Genomic DNA, 20,303 nt, shown 5'->3' with positions numbered 1-20,303 from the left:
TATCTTGTTTTGAATTTCAACAACTGCAACAATACAGTTAATATTACTACTCTTTTGTAAATATAATATTTTAATATTTCTTTTATTATATGTTTCTATGAATTTATTCACTAAGTAAATGTTGTGTTAAAGGTACGGTTACCAGCATACATATGATAATATTTCCTTTGCAACGGGGGTATATATACACAATGCTTAACAAAAAAAACAATAAAACCAGTTTAAACCTGTTTAAACACCTGCAGCAAAGCAAACAAAAGAAATTCCTAGCACTACTAACAAAGGAATTTTTTAAACCCAGTAACATAAGGTACAAATTACGTCATATTGTGTAATATTACTGTTACTAATTTAAAATATGTTAAAGCACCTGTGTACGAGATTACAAAACCAAATGCGTATGGGTACGAGATTACAAACCAAATGCTTTTGGGTACAAGACTACAAAACGATTTGCGTTTGCGTACGAGATTACAAACTGTGTTGTAGCTTATACAGGTAATAGTGTTATATTCTGTGTTAATATTATAATTATTATTTTTAACGGTAATTAAATTATATTTCATGCATAGTATACGTATACTACACGTGTACGGTAAATCATAATACATTTTTATGTTTATGTTTGGAACCATTCGTGTAATACATGTATAAACATGTACAGAAATTGTAAATAAACTGTTATGTTTATGTTCGGCAATGTTCGGGAAACTTCGGTTAAGTTCGGAACCAATCGTGTTGTACATTAACCAATATGTACAGAAATTGTAAATAAACTCTTAGGTTTATGTTCGTCAATGTTCGGAAAAGTTCGGTTAAGTTCGTGTTAACTTGTTTAAATTTTTAATTATTACTGTTTTAAAGTTATTACATATCATTAAAATCCATCCGCCATGTTTGTTTCTTCAAAGAACGCCACCTGTATCATAACATTCACATTAGTGTGTATAAGACTGTGCGTGTGTGTACATGTGCCATAGCAAGTTACCGAGTGTTGTTTGTCGGCAATACCCCGCGCAGTTTCCGGGCGGCAATATTTTACGCGTCCCGCATCGCAAAAACTTTTTTCCGGGCGCAAATACAGCGCGGCGCGCACCGGTCGCGGTAAAAAACGCGCGGCGCGTACCGGTCGCGGTAAAAAACACGCAAAAAAAGGTATTTATTTTAGTAATATTATTCATTTTACCTATTCATATAAAAATATATCTTTTAATAAACATATTTCCAAAGTTTGAAAAAAATCGACGCCATATTGTTTATGCAAATTCATTAAATTTTTATTTTCAAGTTACATTGTTCTAATCTGTATAGTCGTGTTCCTTAGGTCCTAACGATTAAGAAAATATCTTTCTTTTCTTTCTACGACCAATAGTTTGCCCAAAAAAGCGAAAAAATAAAAAACTGTACTTTTGGAACACACTGTATATAAATTTCAAAAAAATAAAAATTGTTCAAATGTATCATGTAGGGTGTCTTTCTATATAGATTTTGACCTGATAAATCGATTTCTGTTGTCCATTTTCACCTACGATGAACCGTTTAGGATTTATGACCATTTAAAATTATTTTCAAGTTACAATGTTCTAATCTGTATATTCGTGTTCCTTAGGTCCTAACGATTAAGAAAATATCTTTCTTTTCTTTCTACGACCAATAATTTGGCCAAAAAGCGAAAAAATAAAAAACTATACTTTTGGAACACACTGTATATAAATTTCAAAAAAATAAAAATTGTTCAAATGTATCATGTAGGGTGTCTTTCTATATAGATTTTGACCTGATAAATCGATTTCTGTTGTCCATTTTCACCTACGATGAACCGTTTAGGAGCCACACACATTTAAAATTATTTTCAAGTTACAATGTTCTAAGCTATATAGTCATGTTCCTTAGGTCCTAACGATTAAGAAAATATCTTTCTTTTCTTTCTACGACCAATAATTTGGCCAAAAAGCGAAAAAATAAAAAACTATACTTTTGGAACACACTGTATATAAATTTCAAAAAAATAAAAATTGTTCAAATGTATCATGTAGGGTGTCTTTCTATATAGATTTTGACCTGATAAATCGATTTCTGGTGTCCATTTTCACCTACGATGAACCGTTTAGGAGCCACGCACATTTAAAATTATTTTCAAGTTACAATGTTCTAAGCTATATAGTCATGTTCCTTAGGTCCTAACGATTAAGAAAATATCTTTCTTTTCTTTCTACGACCAATAGTTGACCGTCAAAAGCAAAAAAATGTAATGTTAGAGCCCTACATACCCAGCCACCACTGTTGGCCCCCCACAAAAAATTGTTCAATTTTATCATGTAAGGTGTCTTTCTATATAGATTTTGACCTAATAAATCGATTTCTGTAGTCCATTTTATCGTACAATCAATCGTTTACGATTTATCACCATTTAAAGTTATTATACGGAAAAAAATCTTAGTCTTTATACATCAACGCCACCTATATACCAGCACGTGTCAGTACCATTCATGCTTTTGTGCGGTTAGCATCACATCGTATGGGTCTCGTCTTATTTAAACAACCGGGAATGCCTTATACGTTTACCGATAAAATCTTTTTCTCGTTTCCCGTCTTTTTTTTTCCCGGCATATATTAGTGCTTCGTATGTGCTTCAAACATCAAACAAAACAGTTTATCCTAGGTAAGTATTAACATTTTAACATTTCTATACTTTACATGTGCTTTTTAGTACACATCATAACATTATAATCTAACTTTACATAGACATATCTATTATTTCAATTGACACACATATTTTTAAAGAAAAAAATAGTGACTTAGAATCTTAATAAACAGCGCGCATACGCCACTGATATCAACAGATAAATTATTCATTTTCGTTCATGTATTTGTTTTCTCTTGGCTTACGACAACTTTTGCAGTTTCTGTGTTCAAAATCACGCTTTTTCCCCTCCTTTTAAAAGACCGTAAATTCCATTGCATTCAACTAGGAATAAAAAAAAGGCCTGAAGCAGGTTAACCCCGCGCCTTCCCCCTGTCTTCCGCTCAGCAGCGCACGTATGCATGCTTCGCTCTACCTCTCTCTCTCTCCCTATCTTTTTGCTCGTGTCTATATTGCTCTTACTCTTCAAGTCAAACAACAAACAAAATTTCCCCCGCACCTCTCCTCTCCTCTCACGCACCCAACGCATTTATCCAAGCTTGCTCTCTCTCTTTGTCGCACGCACTCTTTTCGTCAAACTACAAGCACCAAAATCCTCCCACCCTCTCCTCTCCTCTTACGCACCAAACTCAATTATCCAACCTTGCAAACATTCTCTTTCTCTCTCTCTTTATCGCATACACTCTTTCCGTAAAACACCCTTCGCGTCTCTATTCCTGTTTCCTTCAAACTAGAAACACCCCCTCCCGCCCTCGCTTCATAGCATGCATTCAGCGTATATGCTTGCTTCCCATATTATTTCTCTCTCTCTCGCTGTCTTATGGTAGGTAACCTATCCGTTCACTATTGGGCTTCTTGGTGTTTTAAATCGCCTCATAAAAACCATTCAGGAAATGCGCCGCATTTCTGGTTTGCGTATTTCAATCTTAAATTTCCCGTAACAACGGTTCTATCTCACATTTGTTCAATAAATAAAAGCCAACACAAGTCATTTTAATGCATGTAAATACATTTAAAATCAAAGTTCAATATTTATTTATATAAATGGTAAATTTTAACTTACTTTTTTCCTTCCGGTAATTCCAAAATTATTCTCCAATCAACACAGTCACAGAAAAAATACACAAGGCAAGTTTTCACAACGCCAAAAGCACACTATATAATTTGATCTCATTTCAAACTTCCTTATATATACCGGTTAACCTGGGTGGTTCCAGCGTTCACACACACACACACTTCCGTTTTTCACAAAAACAAGTACAAAGCTATTCTTTAAAGTTAACAAAAATCTTTTCCAGAAAAAGGACTTTTTTTCTTTTCTTTCTTTTTTCATTCTAACAGGGCATGCTAAATGGAACATTTTTTCTGTCTAAGTCAGAAAAATCTTTTTTTTTCTTTTCTAAAAAGAGCTATGTTCAAGTCGAAATTACAGGGAGTCTCATCCCTCAACAATAAATGTCACATACATTTTCTCAAATAACTTTCTACATCCTAACAACTTAAAAGATCTTTTTTTTCTTTCTTTTCTAAAAACACTTACACATACACGTGTGTCGCAACCAACATGACGTTTTCTCATCCACACACAAAAAAAAAGTTTCGCTTTCTATTGTAGTAATTTTAACTATTCCCACGTTAATTTAAACTGGTCCTTTGGTCAAAAGGACACTACACTTTCCCTATGCAATCTTGTGCCATGTATCTCAGTATGAGGCAATCTAACATTTTTCAAGGTATTTCTTACATTCTCTCTCCTTCAGTATACTCCTTGCTCTTTCTCCATAGGGTGCAAGTTACACTGTCAATTAAGCAATGTCTTTTCATTCCATGGGCAGTACAGTTCGTTCCCCACCTCCAAAAACCCTGGAACACACACATACAAGCAGGTGTCTCCTATTTCTTTCTTTTCCATGCAGTGAAATCACAGTCCCTCAATTAACCAATGTCCAGAGCACAGTACATCCCCCTCCAACTCCAAAAACTGGACCACCCAAAATTACAGTACACCTGTGTATATGTTTCTTTCTTTCTTTCTTTAGTACACATCAAAGAATTCTCTCCCTACTCATGCCATTCTTAGGTTACATGACTTTCTCACGTCCTGCTGTTACACTATTTTCTGGCTTCCAACAGTTAAACTTTCTCACACAATATATTCTTTCTTTTAATGACACAATGTTCAAATTGTAACAGTGTTACAAAAAGCTTGTCAATTTCAAATTGTATCCTTTTCTTTCATGTTTCTCATGTTTCTCCGCCTTCCAACATTTAAAGTATTGTGCAACATCCATATGTCACATTAAATTGACACTTTGTTACTTCCTTAATTGACATAATGATGAAAATACGTGACAGCTTCAAAAGAAGCATCTGGTACGATTACAATGGTGTTTGTCGGCTATCTATTGTCTATAAGACCTCACACGTTGGATAGATTCAGGTCCAAGTACTACTTTAGACATTGCAAAAACATAATTAACACCATTGAAATAGCTATCAAAGGTTAGTCTTCGACAGGAAAAGAAAAGTTAATAAAGTACGGTTCTTAGGACTATGCATGATTCACTGGTTAAAGCACATTACAAATATCTTGGATCAGTAGCGTAGCCAGGATGTGTGTTGGGGGGGGGGGCAAATGGTGTTATAAATACATATAGAAAATTACTAACAAAAAAATATATGAACATAAAAATATATAAAAAATTACAAACATCAAAGTACGAAAGTACATTGTTGGACCTCTTGGGGGGCGGACCCTCTGGGACCCCCTTCCCTACGCCACTGTCTTGGATTGTACTGAAAAACATTAACGACAGATTAATACTGAATTTCTTAATTGTGAGGTTGAGAAGGAGTCTCATAAACAGGGTTGCCAAATCTTAAATTTTCTTCCTTTTTTCTGACACGTTTTACGTTATACCGCCTTACGTTTATTTCGCCCGTAAAACAGTTTCTCCAGTTTTCTAATAAATAAAAGAAATTATAGTCCTGGACACTTTTAAATTGTTTTTATAAGTACGGAACTGGTTTCTTACACACTATCAAGAACGTAACACAATGATGTACGCGCAACTAAATATCCAGAGAGAACATAGAAAACGTTGCGTTTTAATCTCCTATGTTCCAACCACACGTTTAAAAATAATTTGGTTTTACCTTCTTAGCTTATTAACACAGCCTCGATCAAATTATGGATTCGATGGATCAGGATGTGCTGATATCAGAAACAGAAGCTACTGTGAACTTATAAATCAGGATGTGCTGATATCAGAAACAGAAGCTACTGTGAACTTATAAATCAGGATGTGCTGATATCAGAAACAGAAGCTACTGTGAACTTATAAATCAGGATGTGCTGATATCAGAAACAGAAGCTACTGTGAACTTATAAATCAGGATGTGCTGATATCAGAAACAGAAGCTACTGTGAACTTATAAATCAGGATGTGCTGATATCAGAAACAGAAGCTACCGTGAACTTATAAATCAGGATGTGCTGATATCAGAAACAGAAGCTACTGTGAACTTATAAATCAGGATGTGCTGATATCAGAAACAGAAGCTACTGTGAACTTATAAAAGCAGGTCCTGCAAGGAGTTTTTGATTGTTTAAAATAACGATTTGGCACTGTTAATAGATGCAAAGTCGTCATTAAAATACAGTTAAAAGCCAACAAAGATTTGTGTAATATCCAGGGGTAAAAATGAATCTGAAAAGGTAGGGAGACGGTAGGTAGCGGAATGTCATCAGGCCATCCCACTGCCTATCTAGGAACTGGGGAGGATGCCGTACATTTTTCTAGAGGTGAGGGCATGACGTTTCCCGGCGTTCCCCTTTACTTTTACCCCTGGTAATATCGACGGCCAGGCCCGTATCCAGGGGGTCTTGGGGGCCGGCCTCCCTAAATTTTTACTGGCCCCTCCTATAATGTTCACGGTAGGCTTACAAGTGAACTATAATATTATGATGAACTATAATGTGGTTGGATCGGACCCCCCAAACTTCGACCGAGCCCCCCCTAAAGTTTTGAGCTGGCTACAGGCCTTGCCGACAGCCATAGTAACTGTCGTTATTTGGATTTGAGTTTAGCGTTTGTATCAGCACCAAAACTATATAAGGGTCTACATCTTAACGTGGAATCCGAGACATGGGCTCTCACCGGAAATTATAATATACTTTTTATGCGTTGTGTACGTGTGTTGCAATTATTTTTAATGAAACTGGCCCTGTAAATCTTTATTTTATTTATTTATTTATTTATTTATTTTTTGTCTGAGAATCGTAAAATTTTCCTTTTTCTCCCCTGTAAATCGTAAAATCTTCCTTTTATGTCTGAAAAATCTTACAACCCTAGTCATAAGTATTAAATCTATTATAGTTCTGTGCATCGTTAGCTGCGTTTACACTTTAATTTTTCATAATAGAAGTTTTTACATGTTCAAATCTCCGTTGTTGCTGTTTTCTTTCTTTCTTTTTTTCTTCGGCTAGTTCGTACGGCAACATTGAAGGAAAGAAAAGCATTATGCGCACACGAGAATTGACTATTCGGGATATAGGAAGGTAGGGTGGTTGTGCCAGTCTTCGACCACCCCCTAGTTGCCGACCACTTTTCACTTTAAAATCATTTATTAGGCTTATTTTCCAATAAAAAAGCATACTTTTCCGTTATAATTGAATTGCAGCTTATTCTGAACCAATCACAAAGATAGTGTCAAAATATGTTGCACATGCATTCGGTAATAGCCAATCAAATGTATGCCTACGGAAGACGCACTGACTTTTCGACAACTTAAATCTGATGCAAATGGGAACGACAGCGCCCTGTTTTTCGTGCTTTTCCATAGTTTTATCTCACCAGGTAAGAAATGCACATATTATTCTGTTATATGGAACTGTAGAGCATATTTTAGTAATTAAATTTTAGTGATAACTGTCAGGTATGAAGAATAAATCAATAAAATGTAGTGGTCGGACAATGACTTATGAAATATTGTTTGTTAACTAGTGTTCGACCACAGGGTGGTCGAGCACTGAAAAATTGTAGAAATATCAATAACGACTAACTTTCGATTCATCTGCATGAAATGAGTACCTAGTTACCAATTCTGAAGTTATAATGGAATACGAAAACATTTACTAGTATTCGACCACTACTTTTCGTAATACATTTGTACTGGTCGAAGATTAGCTGTTTCTTTCGCAGTGTCCGACCATGCTTTGCGTTTGTATTTTCTCGCAGAATTTCTTGATTCAAACACTAATTCAGTGATCAATTTACATTTGTTTAATTATCTGCTGAGTCTTACCGTTAATACATGAATATTCACCGAATGGCCGTGGCTCAGTGGTAATGGTGAAGAGGCAATCCACTGAGGGTTCGAATCCCTCTCAAGAGCAAGGGTATTTTTAATTGTCCTCGATATTTCTGTGTTCATGTCCCTGTCCATGTGACAGCCAGGGCCTATTTAGAAGATACCATCCCAGCGGTCGACCATCTTGACTGAGTTCTTTCGAGTTTTTCCTCGGTCACACCAGGCAAATGCTGGGATGGTATCTTCTAAATAGGCCCTGGCTGTCTAACTTCCAACATCCTCTCCCCCACCTTATCCCGGTCGGAACCGTAGATGCCTAAAGGCCATAAATTCATCTAGTTTCCCACATTTTCGTGGAAAATTAACGGCACTGTTAGGCTATGACATTTAATTTGAATAATAAATTTATTATATTTGGTCTAATTCGTTTAATACTGAACTTACACTATTCTCGCTTAGTCGTGGAACGCATTTAAATATTGTTTGCGGAATAGCTACTATAAGCTTACGTCTGAAATACATCTGTTTTCCTTGCATAACTTAAGAATTTTTGTTTCTTTCAGAGATAATGAGTGAGTAGGCCTAAGCTTAAACTGCCAGCTTATTCAAACGAGGATCTACAAAAAGCTCTGGAGGCTTGTCGCAAAAGAAAGAAAAAGAAAAAGCTCTCCATACGAAAGGCATCAGTAATCTATGGAATTCCTCGGGTAACGCTGATGGATAAATTTCATGGTCACAGTCCCAACAAGCGAGAAAATAGATCCAGAAACATACCTAACACAGAAAGAAGAAGAGGGATTAGCAAACTGGCTCCTTAATGTGAGCAAAAGGGCTTTCTACAGAAGAAATACGATCTTCGTTCGACGCTTCCCTAGCGGGAAAATACGTACTATGGAACTTCCCCAGCACAGCACTATTCCGTTTTCTTATGGGTACCCCTCGTATATGATCATAAGTATATGCAGTAGTTATTTGCCTTCAAAGTTTTGGATCAGCTGTTGCACATCTGAACTGTCTCCACTTGCCAGGTAGTTATTTTTGCCCACATTTGTTACCATCGTATATCGATAACAAAATGTCTAAGGAAAGTTGAAGCTTTGAAGTAGTAATGGCGTTACATTGCCGAACTTTTGTGCCCCTGGGTTCCTGGCTCAGAGGCCAAGGTCTGTACCCAGAAGCCGTAGCCAGGGCTGCATAGGACCACGTCTCTAAATTTTTGCAGGTGTATTTCCGCCCACTCCCTAAATTTCGGAAGCGATATCTAAGATCGCCCTATTAAATTTTGGAAATTTCCCACATTGAAAATTCGGCATAGTAAATAGGACCAGGGTATGCACCTCCGTAAATTTTGGGGATCGATCTCTTTCCCTTTCATGGGTAAAAAAATTGCTAAAAATGTACATTTCGGATGTTTTTACATTTACATTTACATTTCGGAGGAATTTACATTTTCTGCAATTTTTACCCATGAGAGGAAACGAGATCGACCCCTAAAACTTACGGAGGTGCATGCCCTGGTCTTATACTACCATACCAAATTTCGAATTTTGGAAACTTTCAAAATTGAATAGGATGGTCGTAGTTATTCCTTGAGAAATTTACGGATAGACCAAGGTACCCCTTGCCAAAATTCAGAGGAGTGGTCCTATGCAACCCTGGCCATGGTCTCTGACTCACAATAGTTTGGTCAAGTGATGCTCATACTACTTTTGGTCAAGCGACAATCTGTAAGTGAAATTAAATTGCCACCCTCTAAGTGAAATTAAATTGCCACCCAATTTAGTACATTTCTGACCTACTTCATTGTGAAAAAATACTATGTTGTTATTCTAGCTCTCTGAACCTACATATTTTTTTTTTAATTGTATTTGGATATCTTTTAGTTTAAATTTAGCGTTTATTAGGATATCGCAAGTAATACTCGAACATTCCACTCTCGTAATTATTTGAACACACACACAGTATTTGTTATTTTCTTAATTATTTGAACAAATGTTCGTTGAAGTTATTCGTACAAAAATTCGATATAGTCATTCGAAAATATGTTCGTTATAATTATTCGTTCAAAATTCGTTATAATTATTTGACCAAACCTCTGTCATTAGACGAATGATTAGAACTTTTTTTTTTTTTGTGATTGGGATACCGTGGTTGATGGATCATTCGCTATTCGAACAAGTAGGCCTATATGTTACTTGAATAGTTGGTCGAAGAATTACTCGTTACTCGAAGAGTTATTCGAAGATTTTTTTAGTTATTTAATTATTTTTATTCGAACAAATGTTTTATTATTGGAAAAATTGATATTGGGTTCATTTTTCAGTGAAATATTTGTCTCGGATACAAACCCAAGAATGGTCTACATCCCATTCTAATGAGTAGATTGCATCACGTATAGTCTTGGTTTCGGAAAGGGATGTTAAACCATAATACAATTAATCAATAAATCAATCATACGTAAAATTGTACATTGTTCGATTTGGTATTTGTTTATTCAAGAAAATTCTTCGAAGAATTATTCGAATAATAATTTTGAACAATCTATTTATCTATCCATGTATCTTCTATCTATATATTAAAATGCTAGGTCGGTATGTTTGTGGTCAAGAAAAATTTATATGTTTGTCTCCAAAGAAAAGTTTATGTGTTGGTCTCCAATCCTGTTGACAATGAGATCTCGAAAACCACAAATGCTAGAAACGTGCCGTTTTCACTGGTTGATTCCAAATTTTGTGTAGATTGTCCAGTTTTAATTAAATATTTAAAAAAAAAAACGTGGCCGTTATTTCTTTATACATTTTTAAGGGTTCACTTATAACATCCTGTGAGTTATATGTTCCAACACAACATAGTTGTATACAGGGGTTGTATATCTCTCAGATGTCTGTTTCATGGCCAAATGATAATGAAAAACGAAGGATAACCATTTTTCCAGGCTAACTTGAATCTTTATTGTTTGGAGTGTTTTGCCCAATGAACACTGTATATCATTGATTATAATTAATTGTGTATGTAATGTATTTGCTTATTACATATTCAAGAAAAAAGAAAATACAGATTATACATAAATTAGAAACTCCACCCGGAAGTAGGCTTAATCTTACAAACGGTGCGAGATGTTGAAAAATAATCGGAAAAATCTCCCCTTTATGGTACACGTTGCCGATTTTTATCAAGACGTCTTTCACTTGTGTCAGTAAAGGGACATGTATAGATGTTGTGAAGTATGACAAGGAGATTCATGCTCATATGTGAATGATGCGCTGTGTAGAGAGCGCAGGTTCATCTAGTATAAATAAAAATGGAAGTGACTATGGGCGGTATTCAGAGAGAATTCATTAATCGAAGGTTAGACACAGACTAGTTAGTAAGCATACTAACTCTGTACTAAGGAAGTGCACTTTTTGGTATTCAGAGTCTACTTTGAGTACTACTAATATGATGATTTGGGTATGATTAACTTATAGAACCCCAATGCATCGGTGAGTAAAATAAATGTGGCAACTACGGAAAAGTAGATGAGCGCATGCGTACTCTGTAAAAATGAAAATACACGAATTACGAAATACGAAATGTTGTGTCGCACGCTAAACCGTGGGTAAAAGATTAGGCTCTACTCTAGATTAATTAGTCACATTTGATTAACTTCGTCCAATACTAAGCCCTAATCAGAGACTCGGAATACAATTTTGATAGCCATCCGTTAGTCAACAAAGTAGTACGTGTTAATCAGACGTCAAAACGACTCTGCATAAGGCCCTATATGTTTATGATTTAATAACTCTTGAACCACCCTACCGATCTCGGTCAAATTTTCAATATAGATGAGGTTTGGGCCTGGGATGTTTTTGTCATTTTACTTTGACGGTGCAACTAAAGGAAGGAGAGGGAGGGGAAATATATATAAAATGATCGAAAATGACCGATATTAGTGTCGAATCTATAGTTTTCGGGGTCACTGAGATGAAGAGTGACGCTTTCGATACCGTTTAAATCCAAATTCAGCCCTCCAACTTGGAGGAAGGGGGGAGATACATAAAAATGATCGAAAATGAGCCATATTAGCGTCGAATCTATAGTTTTCGGGGTCGCTGAAATGAACAGCGGAGATCGGAAGTGTCACTTCCGATACCGTTTAAATCCAAATTCAGCTTTATAACTTGGGGGAAGGGGAGATAGATATATAAAAATGATGGAAATGACCTATATCAGAGAACGCTTTAGTAATATAGTAAAAAGTGACTGACTAACGGAACATTTTAGACTTTATGCAGAGTCGTTTTGATGATTAGAGCCATACTAAAGAGTTCGACTAACATAAGTCTCCTGCAGTAGTCAGTGGTTTAGTATGAAGTTAATCATACTTCGAAACGACTCTGCATAAGGCGGATTACTACTTTCTCTTATTTTAACCCAGCGAAACGGGTAATTGACGTTAGTATAAGAATAATAAAGAGTAATCGTACAACATGGGTCCTTATGCAGAGTCGTTTTGAAGTATAATTAGCATCATATTAAATGCCTGACTACTGCAGGCAACATATGTTAGTCGAACGCTTTAGTATTGTACTAATCACGTGTCAAAATGATTCTGCATAAGGCCCATGGTGTTTAAATATGAAATTACGTACGTTTTATGAAGAATATTAATGCTTTTGATATAATTAAAGCATCTGTTTAAATATTCGTTAACTGAAATAATTCTCTTTTATTCGAATATTCTATGAATTCTATGAATTTTAATGGCACTGGTAAAAACATGTTGCTTTTGAGAGATGTAGGTGCTCTGGTATTTCTGAACATGAGTATACAAAATAGGTCTAGGTATCACAGATTCAATATGAATTTATAACACTTCTTGACTTGTTAAAGAAGCGCATTCCGTATGCAGTAAGCATTTCTAATGGGGGCAGCATTTGATGATGCATTTCCCTGCATTGTGCATTATATGCGTCATTGTGTAAAGCACAAACGCAAAGAGAGTGTGTCTTATGTAAGGAGAACGCTGCTCAAGGATTGGAGAGAAAGGCTGCTTTTGAGGTGTTTTTCCGCTCCATAAGTGTTGATAGCTCATTCAGACAGGTTTATTTGTAGCTATCTAACCAGCTTCTTTTGTGTTGCAGGTGCTGGGACATCTGGTGAAGCCAAATGCGACATGTTGCGAGCGTTTTTAGTTCTACTTCTGTTGCACAGCTCCACGATTTTAGCGCAGGTAAGGGAACTAGCAAAGCTTACAGTTTTAACCAAATAATTATAAAATTATATTTTAACGTCCCTTAGGTAGGCTAAAAAAAAAAAAAAAAAAAAAAAAACGGCATGGGAGATAAATACAGGTGAGCGAAGAAGGAAGATTTGGTGAAATACGAGTGAGAGAATGCCATGTTGTCATCACAAACTCGTTAGTGTTGCCAAAACATTTATACAAAAAAGTTCCTAAAACGAGAGATGAAATGACTCCAATTTAGGGTGAAAAGTCGCTAAGAATTAAAACCATAAATTTTCTTCATAATTAAAACAATAAAGTACTTACATTATACGATTTTTAAAAATGCATAAAAATTAAAAGTTTACAAAAGAATAAAACACCAGTGATGATTTTAGAAGATTCAGAGAGAACTTAGAATAAATGGGGATATGAAAATATTGGTCAACTAGTTTGAGCATGATCCGAGAAATACTTTCGGGATATTTTGTAGCTCCGGGGAAGTTGGATTTTCAGCTCAGAACACCCCCTGAAACCATCATTATCTGACACCCATTCCACTTTAAGTCTCGCTTCTACAGCTAATTTGCTTGCTGTTAATGCTGATTTGTTTGTGACTTGTGAATTATGCAAATTAAAGAACACTGAAGTTTAGAGTAACAGAAGACAACGCGAGATTTTGGTCATGTTTGTTATATTTACCCAACTTGTCCTGTCTTGTGCAGATTAAAATAAACAAAAAGAAAGAAAAGAAAAATCTAAATTATTTGGAACTAATAGCGTTTGATCACAAAACAAGTGTTTGAGCACAAAAGTCGCTAGGGTTGTAAGAGTCGCCAAATCGATATTTAAAAATCACTTTTAAAAGTCGCTAATTAGGAAAAATGAAAAATCTTTGAAATCTTTAAGTTTAACGTCCCACGGTTATGTCGGTTAGGCTAAAGGAAACGGTGATAATGAGAAATGAGTGAAATGAAGAAAGTGGGAGGAAACGGGAGAACCTCGGGAAAATCCACAAGCGCGGTGTTTGTCCACCACAAAGTCCACACGGCGCAAGCTGGGATCGAACCAGGGACCCCACGCACCGGAGGTGAACGCTCTACCACTGAGCCACCGCGCCCCCTAGGAAAAATGATTTTTTGTCGCTGTCTTCGAAGTCGGATCCCCTAGATTTAACGACTTTTCCCCTAATTGGCAACACTGAAACCCATCTAAGGTTGCCAGACCGAGCTGAAGGCAAGCCCGAAAACCAGTGGTATTTCAGTTTCTGGGTAAACAAATTAAAAAAAAAAAAACTATTACCATAAGCACTACGGACATTTACGACTAGTAGTACTAGGATTCCACTATTACAAACTACTAACCAAATGTATGCTGTACCACACTAAATGAAACTTAACACAAAATATTAGTGATCATAGGCGTCTACCTTATTACTATATTCATATTTATTGGAGCAGTTAGCAGCTGAAGAAGAAAGTTCTTGGGTATTTTCCAGAACCATTTCGTGGTTAAAAAAAAAAGAAAAGAAAAGAAAAGAAAAAAGAAAAAGAAAAAGACGGCTTTGAAGTTCTTGTGAACACAAATTTCGATCATCCTACATCATCTTTCGATCATCTTTCGATCATCTTACAATGAAAATATAATCGTTGTATAGTAAATAACTAACAAGCAACTAATAAAGCATATCTATACAACAATACAACACAATACAATGTAATACTTGAAAAAATCTAGACGAGAATAGCAAAAAGTCACATTTTTTTCTGATTTTCGATCCGGTAGTTGGTTCGTATAAACACCTATGTGCTGGAAACACGTAATAATGGCTTGATTTAAAAGTCCCTATTTACCAATGTGCATGTATATGCTGGTAAATACGGATTTTTTTTAAGTAAGCCGTTATAAACTTTTCCCCAGTATATAGATCTCAGTGTGACGAACTACCGGAGCAAAAAACCAGAAAATGGCCTCAAAAATGACATACTTTGCCACTCTCATATAGATATATTGTAAGGCATAAATGACATAGATAGTTAATTATAGATAATAATGTTTCGTTTGTTGCTCCGTAGATCCGTAGATATGCTTTTAACTCGGGCACTTCATGCTGTGACCGGAGATCTGGCAACTCAAGATTCATAGGACCCTGAATCCAACCACTTAAGAGTGACATTCTACCATTAAGCCCAGATGAACGAATTGTTAAATGGATATACAAAGGATTTCTAACAATTTTATATTTCTGCTTTGTTTTTCGTGTTATGCCAGTAGCATTACCAGGTTGTTTTAGATCAGCGGTTCCCAACCTGGGATGCGCCCCTTTGCAAAATGTGTGATGAATGAGCAAGGGAGCACAAGTTACTGACACAAATAAACTGTGAAATTATGAATGAAGCACAACTCTCAGACTATTTCCAACAATGGCATGCAGAAATTTTGCTGGAAATGATATAAATTGGGAGATTATTATTATTATTATTATTATTGAAAATTTAAAAATTATTGCATCTTAAATCGCAGAAGAGACAGATAAAGAGCACATATGAACAACGACTGAGAAAGGTGGGAGCATGAAATATACAGGGTTAACAAATGAGAACCCAGGTGAATAAAGTTCGGAATTCCTCGCTTTAGATTGTGTGGTCCTCTTAGTATGATATAGTAGCATGTTGATTGTCATGTTCTTCATTGAGCCCGACACTTATTTTATATATTTGCTTATTTATTTATTATTACTTTTTCCCTATACACGCCATGTCTGTCCGATGCATGAGTCAAGTAATTTTATAACTTTTGGTGACAACGAAAGAACAAGGTACTACCAACATTTTCGGTTTCAAGCGATATGGTTGTTAGGTGAGGAAAGAAAAAAGCAGATATCCTTTAGCCTCGATGTATAATAATAATAATCATTATAGGTGTTCTGTCACTATTGGCAAGTCACTTGCCGCTAGTGTTGCCACGAGACGAGACGAGACGAGACTTCAGGCTCGTCTCGTGCAAAGCATGTCTCGTCTCGAAAAAATGTGCTCGTCCCGTCTCGTGTCTCGTCTCGAGAGGTTCTGTCCTATCTCGTCTCGTCTCGTTTGTCTCGTCTTGTCTCGTAAAAAATATAGCAGCATACCATGGGAACGAAAGTAAAATGTAGGAGGCTGCACCATGCTAATCAAGATACAACTAAGTTATTACCCAGAACACACAAGACAAGAAATGTCACTGTGGCTACACCGTGAAGCATTCACCTCCGGTGTGTGTGGTAGTCGGTTCGATCTCGGTTAGTGCCATGTGAGCTTTGTGGTGAACAAACATCGCGTGTGTGTGTTTTCTTGAAGTTGTCTTGTATCCTATCACTTTCTTCATTCCACTAATTTTTCCATCATCATCAATTCGGACTGGGCCAAAGTTGCCTAAAGGTCTTCAAATAAGCTCACAAGGTAAGGACAAATAGTTTACAAGATAATATATCTCTGCTGTTAGTTGTCTGAGGCTTCTCGACCCTGGCTTTTTTTTTTTAACATTTTGAAACAAATTTGTTTCACCAGTTTCAATACACGAATATATATTAAATTGCTCATAGGTACGTAGAAGATGAAAACACTAATGTCAAATAATGTTTACACGACAAACAAAGTTCGATGTAAAGGTCTCACCATACGAGGGCGCCCATGTTCTGGTTTGCAAGGGGGGGGGAAGTATAAGCGACGTTTCAAATATAGTTTCAAATTTTGCTGTAACTAATATAAAAATTCGATTGTGTTTCTGATATTCCCAAGTACAATTTCCTCTAAGGGGGGCGAGCGCCCCACCTTGCCCTCCCTGATGGGCGCCCTTGCCCGACACTACCGTATACTATCAGCCCACTTGCTTTATAGTGTCGGCATATATATATATAGATAGAGAGATACATAGATAGATAGATATAGATAGATAGATAGATAGATGTGTGTGTACACTTTGATTTCGTATATTCCAGCTTTTAGGTTTCGTAGTGTTAACCCATACCAATCCAAAAACTATTTTCTATTTTAGCATGTTTAGATTTGTTGCAATTATTATTTTTTTTAAAGCTTGGAACCAAATAATTTTATTGAGTAATGGAAATTATTTGATTGAAATTTTATAGGTTACTGCAGAGTAAGCTCTACTTAAAGTGCCATTGCTATGGGAGCTGAACGACACATCGGAGGAAAGAATGCTTGGGGCCAGTCTACACCTCCATGGCACAAATCTGTTCCCATACCCGCGGGGTGTGTGCCCCTATATGGTGGTTGCCCCGTTTGTGTAACAAACTCATGACAGTACAGCTAGTGGTCTAAAAAAATGATTTTTGGGTGGCCATTTTGGATTAAAGTTTCTTATATTGTCGTGATCTATTCGTAATCATACAAGGTACACCTTCATACCAAGCCGAGCGGTGTGCGGCGATAGACTATCGGCTTGAATTCCCCGGGCTGAGTCCCGGAAGGGTCATGTGTATGGATTTTAACAGCATTTGTTTTTCCGTATTGTGTCAGGGGGCGAAATCGTACGGAATAAAAGGATTTCAGTCTGAATAATTTGGAGAGAATATCCTCGCCAGGTTATTTTCATGGGAGTAAGGAATTAGTAAAAATATAGGATACACATTTTATAGCAGGTTTAAAAATATGGTTTGGGTATCCTATTTCTTTTCTGTTAATTATGTTCTTCAATGTTCGAATTTTGATCATTCTCATGATATTTTGTGCTTTCAACGGAGTTCCATGAATATTATACCAAATGTTCTTTACATTTATTAAGTTCAGAAGGTTTTATCCGCCTGTCAGAAACCATTTTTGAAGATAATTCAGGTCCTAATGAATATTTTTCACTAGGAAAGGGAAGTATTACCTTCTTCTAAACATGGAAGCAGAGGGCAATTTCGCACTCTGGTCAGATCAAACATTTCCGCGTAACAAAAGGAAGGCCCCCTGTAAAACCTCTTCATTTCCAGTGTTATTGCTACTACCATAAATCTGCTGAAAGCAAACAATTTGAAGGATTTGTTGATTTCTTTGTCCTCCCGGCTTCCAAACGAAGAGGTGAATTTTACAACATGACTGCTGTAAGCGGGCGATTGGTAAAATGGTAAAAGCGTTCATTTATGTGTATGTGTGTGTGTGTGTGTGTGTGTGAGCGAGAGAGAGAGAGAGGGAGGGGGAAAAAGAGAGAAAACAAAATTTTAGTTGCAAGATGACGTACTTCAACTGCCGTTTCTGTACATTTAGCAAAAAGAATACCGCCGCGCCACCAGAGAATAAAGGCAAGTGTAGCCTGTTCTCCTTTGCCAACTCAGCCAGAACTTTCAACTACAGGCTGTGATGAGTGTAGACCTTACCCAGTTTTCAAATTGAATAGCTGGTTGTGGTAGTTCGGTTTCTTGATCTTGCAAAAATCTTCCCTGTCTTTGTTTTGTTCGTCATCATTCCAGCCAGAAATGAGAAAAAAATGAGAATTCCTCAGTTTACAGCAAGGGGAGTTTGGGACAAGAGATTAAGGATGATATTCCTGGAAGCTCATGTATCACGATTGTTTCATTCAATAGACAGAGGACACTTTTCTATAAAGGCTTTTCAACATGTTTTCTCACAAAGGGAATTTTCCTTTTGCAATCTATAGGATCACTGGCAATTTCAATCTTGGCCATTCCCGCCAGCGTTTTAACTTTCGAGACACGAGACGAGACGAGACATTTCACGAGACGTCCCGTCTCGTCTCGTTTTCGAGACGGGACAAGTAGTCTGTCTCGTCTCGTGTCTCGTCTAAAAGGGTCCCGTCTCGTGTCTCGTTTCGTTTACGAGACGAGACGAGACACGAGAAATATCTCGTCTCGTGGCAACACTACTTGCCGCAACTGAGGAGCTTCCGTGTTCCACAGTATTCCGCTACTTTCCTTGTCTTCGCGTCAATTTTCCTGTTTTCATGTAATCCATTCACTGTAGTCTTCTTCGCCCCATTCTTTTCTATTTCCTGCCACCATTAGGGATGCGCACGAGTCGAGTCGAGTCGAAATTCAAGTCTGTCTCGACTCGACTCGAATTCGAGACGAGACGTCTCGAAATTCAAGTCGAGACAAAATAAACGCACACATTAGCAAGAGCAGTATGACTACTTACCTACTTGTCAGTATGTCCACCTTTGGCACGGATAACAACAGCGACGCGTCTTGGCATGAACGCAATGATCCTTTGTAGATCGCTGGAGAGAGTTGGCACCACATGTCCACACACAGGTCACCTAATCCCCGTAAATTCCGGGGAGGGGGCGATGCGCTCTGACGTCACGTTCAATCACATCCCAGATGTGTTCGATTGGGTTCAGATCCGGCGAGTTGGGGGGCCAGCACTTTACTTGGAACTCGCTCCTGTGTTCCTCGAACCACTCTATCATACTCCTGGCCTTGTGAAATGATGCATTATTATTATTATTACTATTATTATTATTATTATTATTATTATTATTATTATTATTATTATTATTATTATTATATTTGATTTACAATCAAATATCACGACATTAATTATGAGTGTTAATTAACTGAATTGAGATGAAAATTAAATCTTGATCTAAATATTATAAATATTAACTATTAAGATTATGCGTTTCTGTACCTTTCTAAAGTGATAAATGCTGGAATTGGTTTCAAGGCTGTTTCTGACTGAATAGTTTCTTGAAAATAATATTAGAAATTATAGAAAGATTTTCGAGACATTCGAGTCGAGTCGAGATTTTTACGAGCAGTGTCGACTCGACTCCTGTCTCGACTCGAAAATTCGAGCCGGGAAATATGTTCGTATCGACTCGTCTCAAAGTTTACAAAGTGTGTCTCGACTCGAATTCGAGTCGAGTCGAGTCGAGATTCGAGGCATGTCTCGACGGTGCGCATCCCTAGGCAGCATACCCTCTAAAACGTCCCTCATGATACAATTCCTTCTTAACAGATGTCCCAAACAGTTTCTCTTCCTCTTTTTAAAAATATCTAAAATTGTTTCTTTTCTTCCCCACCATTTCTAATACACACTCATTCGTTTTCTCTCGACCCAGCTAATTCTTCATTCCTCTTCACATCCACATTAGTCTTTTTTTAAGTCATTTTTGCATAATGTCCATATATCTGCCCCA

At 36.8% G+C, this 20,303-nt stretch overlaps 1 protein-coding gene and 1 non-coding gene across 2 annotated transcripts in view; one reads left to right on the top strand and one right to left on the bottom strand.

The window, feature by feature from the left end:
* LOC145682782 (uncharacterized) overlaps nucleotides 1–20,303 on the top strand; it is a 190,914-nt gene that overhangs the window by 50,427 nt on the left and 120,184 nt on the right. Inside the window, exon 3 of the mRNA XM_081754160.1 lies at nucleotides 13,081–13,169. Within this exon, the coding sequence (XP_081610286.1) occupies nucleotides 13,081–13,169 (89 nt within the window). The remainder of the gene's footprint in view (nucleotides 1–13,080; nucleotides 13,170–20,303) is intronic.
* On the bottom strand, nucleotides 14,209–14,280 carry TRNAR-CCG (transfer RNA arginine (anticodon CCG)). The gene has a single exon. It is a non-coding gene; the product is annotated as a tRNA-Arg (tRNA).

Source organism: Thermobia domestica, chromosome 1, assembly GCF_964235325.1.
Source record: "Thermobia domestica chromosome 1, izTheDome1.hap1.1, whole genome shotgun sequence".
NCBI classification, from domain to species: domain Eukaryota; kingdom Metazoa; phylum Arthropoda; class Insecta; order Zygentoma; family Lepismatidae; genus Thermobia; species Thermobia domestica.
The sequence above is the reverse complement of the archived record's forward strand: the minus strand, read 5'-3'. Positions and strand labels throughout refer to the sequence as shown.